General features: G+C 39.6%; 1 protein-coding gene across 4 annotated transcripts in view; it reads left to right on the top strand.

Annotated features, from left to right (window-relative positions):
• Positions 1-9531, top strand: part of LOC121327675 (BCL-6 corepressor-like) — a 50059-nt gene extending 40528 nt beyond the window's left edge. For all 4 annotated transcript variants that reach the window (XM_041271816.1, XM_041271818.1, XM_041271817.1 and 1 more), the window contains 5 exons: positions 1337-1503; positions 2040-2185; positions 5453-5530; positions 7552-7735; positions 8883-9531. In XM_041271816.1, the coding sequence (XP_041127750.1) occupies positions 1337-1503; positions 2040-2185; positions 5453-5530; positions 7552-7735; positions 8883-9183 (876 nt within the window). In that variant the 3' untranslated portion in view covers positions 9184-9531. The remainder of the gene's footprint in view (positions 1-1336; positions 1504-2039; positions 2186-5452; positions 5531-7551; positions 7736-8882) is intronic.
• Positions 9532-12775: the final 3244 nt, after the last annotated feature.

The raw sequence follows: 12775 nt of genomic DNA on the forward strand, positions 1-12775 counted from the left end.
CAGTATTAATTAAATCTCGGTGTAATCGGTACTTTTAATGTCAATTCTGTCCATAAAAAAAAAATCTGAATAACCCATTCTCTCAATTAGCAAAGTCTTGAATGCTTTAACCCTATACACACATAAATGGGGGACCATAGCTTTGAATCTGGCTCGGGTCACATGGAAATGTTGCTTGAGAGAGTCCTGTACTGAATAGTAGGGTGTATCCAGGTCAGGACTGAGGTGTGCTTTCAGAGCTATGAAAGGAGGCCAGCCAGCACCGTGCCTCAATGTATAGCCAGTACTGTTGTCCCTCATCTTTTAGTTGGCACAAAATTTAACAAGCTGAAGGTTTTTTTTTTTTTTTTTTTTTTTTATAAATAGCCCCTAATCTAGAGTTCTTTTAAATGTTAGTCTGTGTGCTGGATTTCACATAACAGATTTTGATGATTTAAGAAACCTGAATGAGTACTGAATGTAAACCCAGCAGATTGGGGAGGGTGGGTTTTATATTTTTTTTTGTCCAAATTATAATTTGACCAATGTGGACAGATTGGATGAGCTATTCTCATTTTTCTCCAATCCGCAAAGAAGGGAGAATTATAAAAGCTCTGGTCGAGCCTACTGAATTTGCATAGAAATAGGAATTTTAAAAGATTGCAGCAAGTTCAAATGAGATGTTTTCAGCCCTTGTGTTGCGATATCTAATGTAGCTACACTGCTCATTTCTGTTCCTGTCAAGTTAAAAGATAGAACTGGACTGACCTTGGCAACCTGCACATTAAACCAATTATCAATGCAATATGCCTGTTTTAGATTTCCTGCAAAATAAAACCTAGTCATGAAAGGTATTCTAATCTCTGGTTTTCTGTTAGAGGGGGAAAAAAAAGAAGCAAAATCAAGATGGTGTAGATTATTGACATAATAAATAATTTAATTGGATAATCATGAAAATCCATTGATTTGCCATGTTTTCAGATGTGTCCCGTTTGTGTCAGGGAAAAAAAAAAAAAAAGTTGTGTAAAAAAAGAAATCCGTTTTACCTGTCCTGGAAGACTGGCTAGAAAAAAACCCACTAGTTATACTGTATGTAAACGTCGGTTAAGTGTTTGTATTAACTCTGCTTCTGGAATCCTCCATTTATTGATTTCTTTTTTTTCTTGTCATTATTTCAGTACAAGATGGTTTCATAGATGATGAAACATATTCAGTTCACAGATTGCTCCAGCACCTATTCTGTTAAAGCAGACAATGCAGAGCGTGTCCTTGAGTGAAGCCTGAGGAACTCCTTTCAATTACAGGACTCTTCACGCATAACCATTCCAATGTCTTTTTTTCTTCTTATTCTTTGAAGGAAGTGGTTCTATACTGCTTAGAAAATAAGGTGTGTGATGTGAATCACCGTGACAATGCCGGGTACTGTGCTCTGCATGAAGCTTGTGCCAGGGGCTGGCTGTCCATCGTGCAGCACCTCTTGGAGTATGGAGCTGATGTCAACTGCAGTGCCCAGGATGGAACCAGGTGAGCGGCCCCTTCTCTAAAGACACTGCCCTGCATCTTGAAGGATACTTTACAATCAGGCTTTTTTTTTCAGCCTGAAACCTCCAATCTAAAACAAACGGTCAGCAAGTGGCAAGGTCCAACTTTGTTTGGTGGATATTTATATGTTGCGGTTTTGTAGCAATAACCAAGGATAATATGGGATTTCTTCTGGTGGAAATTTCAGGGCATACATTCACGACATTTCCAGGACACATTTTCCAGGTACTGCCTTGCGCAGGTCCTATCCCTGCTCTGTGGATAGCTAAAGAGTGCTTTTGACTCCTGCCAAAAGCGTCATGTGCTGCCATGAATCTATAATAGGGATCCAGCTTGACAATAGGGGTCAAACGCGCGCACACACACAAGCATGTCTTGTTTTACTACCAGCAGGCAGCAGGCCAGCCTGCTCATTCCAGACACCAAAATGCATCTTGCCAACACACGGATGTGTTTTCTGATGTTTTAAAGAGAGGCTAAATCATTGTACCATCCCTTTCCTTGCGGTTTCCATCCAGGCCTCTCCATGATGCTGTGGAGAATGACCACCTGGATATTGTTCGGTTGCTGCTTTCCTTTGGGGCGGACCCCACTCTCGCCACCTACTCGGGGCGCAGCATCCTCAAGATGACCCACAGTGACTTGATGGAGAAGTTTCTGTCAGGTAGGAATCGAAAGCTTAAAGACTGTCCTCCCATATATGACTCCCTGTGTCTGTCACCCCACTGGAAGAGACAGAAATAGCTGTCTTAGTCTGAAACTTTGAACTATTTGGGCAAGGAAGGATGTTGCTTAACCTTCAATGTGCTTACTGGTTTTTTGAGGTTGCTAAGCAACTAGTAGGGGAAACTTGGCTTTGTTAGAAAAGCCCAACAGAGCTCACCAGCCAATCAAAAAGGCGACTCTTCTTTTCTCCAGATTTTTAGATAATGATTGTACAAAAAGTAAAATTCACAGTTTTCATGGATTTTTAGTCAATTATTTACAGGCAGGCATTGTATGTGGCATGTGTAAACTTTCTCCTTTTGAACGAAAATGCTGAAGTCTGAAGTGTTCCCCTATACACAGGCATATTACAAATCAACTGTGGCCAGTTCTCTTTTGAATGTACTTGCAGGAGTCTGAAATCAAGTAAAGCATACAGACACTGGATGTTTAATTTAAGAGGTCTGCTGCTTACAGATTTTTGGCTTTTATGAAACTTGAGTTTGAGTGGCATCAATGATAACAGGACTGGACTGTAAGTTCCCTGTCCAGGCAAGGAAATAGCTTAATAAACAAAGCTACGTCTTGCACAGTCTGTTCACATTGTGTTAGTGCAGACATCCCCCCCCTCCCCCCCAGCCGCCTGGAGCTTATTGAATCAATCCCTCCCTGCGGCTCCATCGTGTTCCTGTGAGACTCGGCATCTTCATTAGACACGTGGTTTCATTTCACAAGCTGAGCTCCAGTGGGCACCTGTCTCTTCTTCAGATAACAAGTAGGACCCAATTACTTTACAGGCAGGCAGCTAGCCTGCCACCGAGATCGTTATTTCAGACTGTCCTCCTCCTGTCCATGCTCAGGCAATCCTGGCCAGGTGATCTGACCCACTCCTCTCAATACTGCATGGAAGCCAATGCACTGCTGTAGTGGTGGCTGGCTGCAAAAAGCATTTGTTGTGACAGCTTGGTTTTGCATTTACTTCTTAACCAACATCTAATTTAAGGTAGTATTATAGTAACTTATAATTAAGGTAGGTGCTAGGTTCCAGTCAGGTAATAATGAACTAAAGAGATCAAAGAGATGGAGAGACCTAGCTGACGAAACAGAAAAGAGTTGAGAGGAGCATGCTTTTAAAACATGCAGCCCTAGACTCCAGCTCGCTGCTGAGGCCATGGTTTTAGTACGCTAGTTCGCGCAGCAGTGATGGGCACACACAAAAGATCACTGCACCTCTTGCCTGACCTACAGATAATGAGAAATAAACCAGTAATATTCATGCTTAAGAAGGTGGGATGGTAGGGGATAGAAGATGCAACAAAAATGCTACCTTTGGCATCACAAGAACCCATTCCCCCTAGCTACAATTAGTCCTCTCGTGCGTTTCATTCTTTAATCCATTATTTGCTACTTAGCATTTAAAATGCTTGTTTCCAGCTCTCTGGTTGCCGTAGTAACAGAGAACAACAAGATAGACGCGTGTGAGCTGTCTTTTTTTTTTTTTTTTTTTTGTCCCCTTCTGAAGTCACAGTGTGGTGGTACTTTAACAGTGCAGTGTTATATCTCTAATTACACAACGTGGTATGTTCATGAAAAATATGCGTTGTACATTCCTGGATATGTAGCCCCTTTTTATAGTGGTTTGAATGCATCTAGTACCAAGGATACAGTATTAAGAGCCCTAGAATTTTTTACACCACTCCTGTCTCCCTTGTTTTATTTATTTATTTATTTCCCCCATGACACTGTTCCTGTGCTCCCTCACCCACCTGTCCTTGTGCTTGTGGGATCCGCTCCCTTTGTGTACTCCCCTTTTATTATTGTAATCCACTCTAGAGCACACTGTCCCACCCCAACCCTCCTTGCAATCAATCCACTCCAAATCAGAATCCCAGCTACCCATATGCTATGAAGACATTATGGGTATGTTTTTCTTCTGTTCTCTGTCCAAGTCATGCAGTGGTGGTTTGTGTCTGTCTGATTTCAGACCGTACCCTTTAAAACAAAAGCCTTCCTGTCTATTTATTTTATTATTTAAGGAAACTCCCTCCACCCACATTCTCCCTATTCTAATCTACATACATATCAAATGACTTCTATTCATCATGTCCCTAATTAGTCATTCCTTCATCAGGGTGGACTGGGGATTATAAGTGATCCTGCCAGATTAAGTTTTATGTGAGGCCAGCGCTGGTTTGAGAACGGACTTGTTTTGACCGTGGATTTTGTACTTGTTTACTTTCTCGGGACTGTTTTAAGTCAGGTAGCAAATCCATCCCTCGTTATTTGATATGCTTTCCCTTTATCCAGTGAGTGGTGATAAAACATCTTTATTTACTAGGCACTGAGACCCAGGTGGCGATACTCCATTTGAAGGATCTCTGGTGGGATTTCATACTGCCTCTTTTAAAGGGGCTTTCGGAGGGTCAGTGAAGATGTGCAATAAATTGTAAAAGCGTTGTCTCGTCTTCCCCCTTCTAATTTACACCCCCTCGCCGTGTTGTTCGCGCCTCATTATTGTCCTAATCAGCCCTTCTCAGTGTTGCTGTTTAATTACTTCATACATCCCTCCGGTGATTTAGAACTTTGTGCTCCGTGTTAGAGAGGCTGCAGTGCCCTACCTCAGTGAGGTGCTTGCATCCTTAAGATTGAAACGCAGGCTGTCGGGATCTAGACCAAGCTGTGTCTGAACAGTTTAATCAGATTTCATTTATACTGGTTCCATGGCTTACATGTTGGTCTTTGTTCTTACCAGCTTATGTAAAAGATTGTACTGGACCTGAAGTAGCAAAAACAAGGTCAGTAAGTTTCTGATGATGCACTGTTTAGTATTTGATTACTGTTGTGTATATGAATTAACTAATGGATTACATTTTCTTTATGGATTTGTGTAATGCTGTATATTGTAAAAATGAAGCTATGGTAAATGGTGGACAAATGTTAAGCTGCTTCCATCCTTTCCAGTTGCATGGCTGGGGTTGAGATTCCCTTTGTTCCAGCAGTCCCTAAGGGCAAATGATTAATTACATTCGTGTGGTGGTCATGTGGATTCTACTTGTTCACATTTAGCCAGATTATCCTCCCATAAAAATAAACAAAAAAAGACATAACCTGTCTGTGCTGTTCACAGGTTAATAACTTTCGCCTGCACAGTGGATTGAGACCCTTGCTGCTGCTGTCCGTTGCTTGTCTTGATGAGATCCTGTCGTCTTGTTTTTTTCTCCTCCAGAGTACTTTGCTGACCTGCAGAGCCGAAGAGACGATGACCCTGGCCTGTACTGGGACTTCTACGGCAGCTGTGTGTGCGGTGAGTCGGGGCTTGTTGTTTGATGTGCAGTAACACCAGAAAGCAAGCAGCCAGCAGAACAGTGTTCACAGCAGCGTGAAACAGCTTGCAGCGAACGAGGAGAGGGCTGCAGAGCATCCCTGCTGAATGTGCCTGTCGGCATTATCCAAGACATCAGGGGTGACTCCCACAGCCTGAGCTGTGCTCGTGTTTGTTTACGTTATTGAGGGAGGAAGGTTAGATAACTGAGCTGAATCATGATCAGAGTATTTGTGGCATTATTTATTAAAAAAAAAAATAACCTTCAATGCATGTCTTCATTTCTTGTCTGTGATGTTAAGATGACTGATCTGAGGAGGGCGGGGGCATATCTGTTGTGCTATTTAGTAAGATATTTTTGTCAAGATGCACATGTTTGAAATACAAGTATAATAATCTAAAGTAGTCCTTTATTTCTATAGAGCTTTACAAGGCAGAGCCGTCTCAAGGTGCTTAACAGAAAACAACAGTTCAACAATAAAACTGCAAAAACCATAAAAACAGTGTGTGTGTGTGTGTGTGTGTATATATATATATATATATATATATATATATATATATATATAACAGCAAAACAGTAAAAAAAATTGACAGATTCAAATTGAAATGATAAATCATAAAAATAGTTTTCAATCTAGACTTAAAAATTGTAACTGTTGAGGCCTCTCTTATACAGCCAATTGTGATAGTTTATCCTTCAGATGTGTATGATAGGAGTGCTTTAGAATTATGGATGAATACATGTTTCAAGGCAAGCTGCATAAGAGCTGAAATTTGCAGACAAGTTGTGGTTAAGCGTTGAGAAAGAACGTGTTGTCATCTAAAGACCTTTGCGCTTGCCTATCACTCAATTCATCATACTCCCCTTCCTAACTCCAATCCCTCGTGTCTCCTTATATTCCCTCTCACCCTATCCACTCATCCTCTACTGGCCCACTTGTTATGCCTTCTCTTCACTCTCCTTCCTCCCACACTCGCTCCTTCTCTTCCCTTGTGCCCCTGTGGTGGAAGCAGCTACCAGTTCTCCTTAGGACTGTTCGGTCTTTTACTGCTTACCATCGTCTTCACAAAACCCACTTCTTCAACCTTTTATTTGTAAATTCCTATTTTATATATCTTTTGTATTTTCCTTTGATTTATATTTATTTGGCATATATTTTATATACGTGTGTTGCATTTTTGCCTGTAACTTATATACTTTTATATTTTGCTTAATTTCTGTAAGTCGCTTTGGATAAAAGCATCTGCTAAATAATTCAATAATAATAGAAATCTACAGATTGGTGCAGAGATTTCAACATGTGAGCCACGTCTGATCCTTAATGAATTCGAGACTGCACCTTTTATTTTTTCTTCCGGTTAGACACAGCTAAATATATTAAGTGAGCATCTCAGTCAGTCCTGAGTGTTTGTTTGATATTGAGTAGATGACTTCCCAGAGGTACCCACGAGTAATTAGAGCTATCTCACAAGAGCTGGGCTGTGGTCACCAGGGATCCAGGTAGTCTCATATTGCAAAGTGGACCCCGACGACAGCTAGAGGTCCCCTCCTGGAGGACTGAGCATTGAAAATAAATAGACCTGTGAAAGCCTTTTATTTCCCTGGTGTCAAGATGAAATAAACACTGGGGGTTGGGGGGGGTAGAAAATTCACTGTTCTTCTGAGGGTTTGAAAAGCATGATCATTCTTGAAAGAAATTGGCATTACTAGGGGCAGTAAGCTGTTTTCACTGTTAAGAGTTTGTGTAGCAGATCTGCCAAGAACCTGCTGAGACTGAAGAATTCAGGCAACAAAGCTGCATATGGGATTTATCATCTAACCCCAATGTAGCACCAGGCAATTTATTGAGCTTCCATAGCCCTGTGTATAGCTGGGCACATGCATACAGAGCTCAAATGGAAAATGATCAAAGACGATACAACAAGGGCATGCCCATGTGGGAATGTTTTATATTGTGGGGAATGACGGAATAAGTTGTATTTACTGAAATCTTTTTCAACAGAGCCAAACGATGAAACTGCAGCTTTTGACATTCTGGCCAACCCACCGGGCCCCGGCGACACGGAGGAGGAGGAGGAGGAGGAAGAAGAGGAGGAAGAAGAGGATTTTAAAGAAGTGTTCGCGTTCGAGTTCTCCGATCGCCCGCTCCTGCCATGCTATAACATCCAAGTGTCTCTCTCTCAGGGGTAAGAAAGCTGTGTTCCTTACATGTGTGAAAATGCTGTTTCCATTCTTGGGAATTCCCTCTGCACAGGATCATAGATTGTATTGTTATTAAAGTAAGTGGACAGAGTAAGTGAGCGATGGATGGATGGAGGGGGGGCTTGTTGTGTGAAAATCCAGACTGTTTTGCTCTGAACCATTGTGTGATGTGACGACAGCAAGTCCATAAAATAGACTACTGTGTAACCTGACCCCTACTAGAAAGGCTTGCATGCTACAACAAGCGGCTTATAAAATGCCCTGATTTGGATCATATCCTGTTTATGTTCTGCATTCTGCACGATAACAAAACAAATCAAGCAGATTGTCAGCCCAACCCAGGCTCCAGGTATCAACCAGGATGCATATTCAGGAAACCAAAAAAAAACCTCACTAGTTTAATAAGTTTGCAAATGTTATAATTTTAGCTTGTTCCACACATACCCTTAGCAGAAATATGCTTTCCACAGCATGCTGTACATTTTGCAGACACCTAGTTGTGCCCTAGTAATACTTCTCCAGTGCTAAAAGATCAGGTTGCTTTAGCCGGCTTTGTTTCGAGTCGCTACTTCTCTCCTTCGACGGCAAAGCAGCATCCTTGACATTCCTTCAGTGGTTAAAAGAGAAGATGTTTTTTAATGGGGAGGTTGAGATATAAAAGTTGTAATCCTCTGTTCTGGGCTTGTTGATGTTACACTGCATTCCTGTTACTTACGGCTTGTGTTGAATATCAGGACTATGTGCTCAACATTCTGAGACCTGTAATCAGTGCTGCACTCAGTCTTGATCATGGATAATTGTTAGATTAGCAGATTGTTTCTTTGGGTCTTTTGGCAATTCACTCCACAATACCCAGTGGTGCCGTGATACTTTGTAACCCTTTAGCATGTTGTGTTTGTCACGCCTGTCTTAAGTCTTAGTTGCATACAGAGGTTGGGGGAGGAAGTTAGAAACTCCTGGCAAAACACAAAGTAAACTGCTGTCTTATCAATTTTAAAACTGTAGTGTGTTACTGAGTTGCTGGATAAATATTTAACAACTTTGCATTTTGTATCAAGGTTATAAACCCCAAAAAAGCGTATATTTTAAGGAAATCTGACTTTTTTAACCTTGACTCCCCCCCCCCCCCAGGCCTCGGAACTGGCTGCTGCTTTCAGACGTGCTGAAGAGGCTGAAGATGACGCCCCGCGGGTTCCGCTGCAGCTTCTCTCACATCGAGGTGGTGACGATTGCAGAGGCAGAGTTTTACAAGCAGGCGTCGCTCAGCCAGCTCCTGACATGCCCCGAGGATCTGGAGGCCTTCGTCCCCGACAGCAAGGAGCTGCTGGACTTGGTGGAGTTCACCGGGGAGCTGGTGCGACTGCTGGGCTCCACGCTGGAGTGCCTGGATGACAAGCGGGGAGGAGGCCCCGCCTTGCTGGACAGGTCCTGACCTTCCAGGCAGTCCTCTCACTGAACTCTCATCAGAGGATTTATTAATACAGACATTGAAATATATATGTATAAATATTTGTACATAGTGTACATATGTGTTACATATTGGAAAAAAAAACAAAACAACGACTGGATAACATCACTGCCTGGACAATTGGATTATTCCGATATCATTTAGGGTTTTTTTTTTTTAAATCTGTTTTTATAGATTGCTTTCTTTTTAAACACCTTCATAATGTCTTGTCCCCACCACCCCCAGTCAGAATAATGTATACATTTCCACGGTCAATTTTAAATGTTTTGTAATTTTGAAAAAGCATAATATCAAAACAGAAAAAAATAGGTAGGTGTGTTATATATATATATATATATATATATATATATATATATATATATATATATATATATATGTGTGTGTGTGTGTGTGTGTGTGTATGTGTGGTGTATATATGTGTGTGTAATATATATATATATATATATATATATATATATATATATATAATATATATATATATATATATATATATATACACATGACTTGATAGGGAGATTGTTTTCATTGTTATGATTTATAATTATTTTTATTTAATGTGGTGCACTTCCAAATGTTTGATAGTAGACTTGCCTGCCTCAGGTAGGTGAAAATATATTGGTTGAAATCAAGTTATTTTTTAATGTGAATTGAGTTCTTTTCCAGTCTAAGCAAGACACCTCTCCTATTATTTTTTCTCTCTCAAAGTTTAAACTTCAGGAGAAATTCTTTTATACCTGTGTTCTGATTTGGTTTTGACTTTTTTTATTTAAAGATAGAACATTTTAAAATATTTTTTCAGGTGGTTTTTTGTAAGATATTAAAAAAAAAAAAAAAAAAAAAAAAAAAATACTAAAATGTTTTGCGCTGTTTGGCAGGAAAACCAGCTTGAACTTTGTATATAAAAGGGTGATGATTACAGTAAATGTTTCTGACTGATGTGCGTATTGTTTTTTGGATCTGTGTTTAAACTTCTTTGTAATTAAACCAAAAAAACTTCTTATTTGTATTTATATTTTACAAAAAAAAAAGTTCCTTTAAATAAATGGCAATAAAACAGTTATGACTGTCCGATTTGTCTGTGTACTGATTAGTATTTTACAATGTTAACCACATAATGTTCTCTGCATCCATCTATACCATATTACACAACTAAACAAGTTATTGGTGCCTTCAGAAGTGAAGTGATCAGGAATTACTATTGCACATAGTTGTATTGTGACATATATTCTATGCACAGGATAAGAAGACAGAAATTTTGACAAATACTTAACGATTTTTCTCTTGTGTGATTTATAATTTATCATACAGCAGAGAACGATCAGACGTATGCCAAAATGTAAAGACCCAAAATAAATGGTCTGTTACAAACGAACAGTAATATGCAATAAAAACCCTCTGTTAAAACTATATTAAAAATGTCTCAAGAGGGAGCAGGCCCTAAGGGGTGGCTTGTTTGCCAGTGGAAGGGACTGAGTGTGATCTTAATAGTGAGCTGGTCACAAGGAGGGCCAAAGGCCCAAATAATACAGCTTGCCATTATAAACAACACCTTGCTCTGTTTTTGCTGTGATGTATTTCCTAGAGCTGCCTACAGGCATCGTTAGCAATTCGATGTGGAGCTCAATGTGTTGAGCAGCATGCCAGTTCCCAAGCTGCATCATCAACTTGTTGCTGGCGACTGACGGCAGGAAGCATCTACACTGTTGCAGATATTTGATGTGATGCGTTTAAGCTGCTGCGTGTCCACTTCCTAATTGACTGCACAACCAAAAAATAAAAAAATAAAACAATGTGACTCTGAATGCATTATTTATTAAATTTATATAAATGTTGCTCTGTTTTGATGCAGTAGAGCAGTATTATTTTAACATTGTCAAACTGCTATGTGATATATCCAAAGTGAAGTTATTGAGATTATAACTTTTTTTTTTTTTTAAATGAAAAACAAACTAGTCTTCTATTACTTTGCTACAGGGAAAATGGATCAATGTAGGCTTCTACTTTGAGAACGTAACCAGTGTGTTGTGTCCGGCAATCCTTTCCCCTGTACTTACCTGAATGTACTGCATGTCCTGTCAATCAAAACACCCAGATTGGGTGATGAAAGCTGTTGGATCATTGTACTAGCCCTTAGCTGAGGCCTGAGTCACTATAGCAACACAAACAGTTTCCAGCCTCTGATAGTTAGCACACACTGTTTACTGTTTTCACTGTGAGATTGGTCCTTTAAGATGTTCCTGATAAAATATATAGTCCCATCATTAATCTGCTTTTTTAACTTCTATCAATTCATACTGCATTTAATCTTATAAAATGTCTTGGCATTTCTCATTTTATTGTTGGGCTGCAAAATTATATTTGCTTGTTCAAAGTTATGTATGCAGGTAGTTTTGCTGAGATGCAAGCCCTTAGGTCTCAGGGACATTCTTTCTTGGTACACACAGTTAGACTGGACCTAATAGACAAGTATTATGCGTTTGATCATTCTCTGAGTTCAGAATGCATTGTTCCTCTGTTGCTGGTGATGCTGTGGTCTGCTAAGGATGCCTTCATTCGAATGCACTGGTATTATAATGGTGTCTCTATGTGTTGAATGGCAATCTAGCACTGGAGGGCTGCTCAACTACAAGTTATCTTCTCCACCCTAGAGCTAAACAGGCATTAAAGAATCAAACTAGAGGCACATGCAATTTTAGTTCATGTTGTTACTGTTGTACGCTATGTCACACAGAAAAATCTCAGTGTTTTATAACCCCTCCATGAATCTAACAGGAAAGAGAATCTGGAAGCCTGTGGTTTAAATACATTTCTTTGTCCCGCTGGGCAGTGTAATGACCACTTCAGGCATAATTTGATTTGAGAGGAGAAAGGAGAAGAGAGATGGAAGCGGGTTGTGAACGCACTCATTTGTTTCGCTGTTCATCAATGACATGCTTCTCAGCATGAGACCTTGAGTTGACCCTATTGACCCTGAACTCTTGCAATCAATGGGCAGATATTAAAGTCCCTTATTTACCTAACAAATGACATAAATGCACTTTCTTGTGTGTCATTAGCACCAGATGTAAACACACACACATATATATATATATATATATATATATATATATATATATATATATCAAGAAACAAACTGATGCTTCTTGCACCCTGACCTAATCTTACCTTTTAAAAACGCCCACAATTCCAATTTTACCTGTATTGTCACTGTCATTTGATGATGTTCGTTAAAAATAATAAAACACTTTTTATAGATCTTGGGCACAAGTCTGACCAGTCGAGTTGGCTCCAATTCAGTTAAGAACTTTGATTTTGGTCCAGCTTTGTAATTAAGAACATCTGCTGGATAAACACGTAACTCATTCACACTGATCAATAATCTTTTTTAAAAAAAATATTATTATTATTATTATTATTATTATTATTATACACCATTTTAATGGTGTCTAACTCTCTATTGAACCTAGCATAAATCTTGAAAGGAAAACAAAGCAGATTAATGAACATGTGTTACAAAACACTATAAATTAATTGAATGCCTCATTTGCTTTATTAA

The sequence above is a fragment of the Polyodon spathula genome, chromosome 15, assembly GCF_017654505.1.
Source record: "Polyodon spathula isolate WHYD16114869_AA chromosome 15, ASM1765450v1, whole genome shotgun sequence".
Taxonomy (NCBI): domain Eukaryota; kingdom Metazoa; phylum Chordata; class Actinopteri; order Acipenseriformes; family Polyodontidae; genus Polyodon; species Polyodon spathula.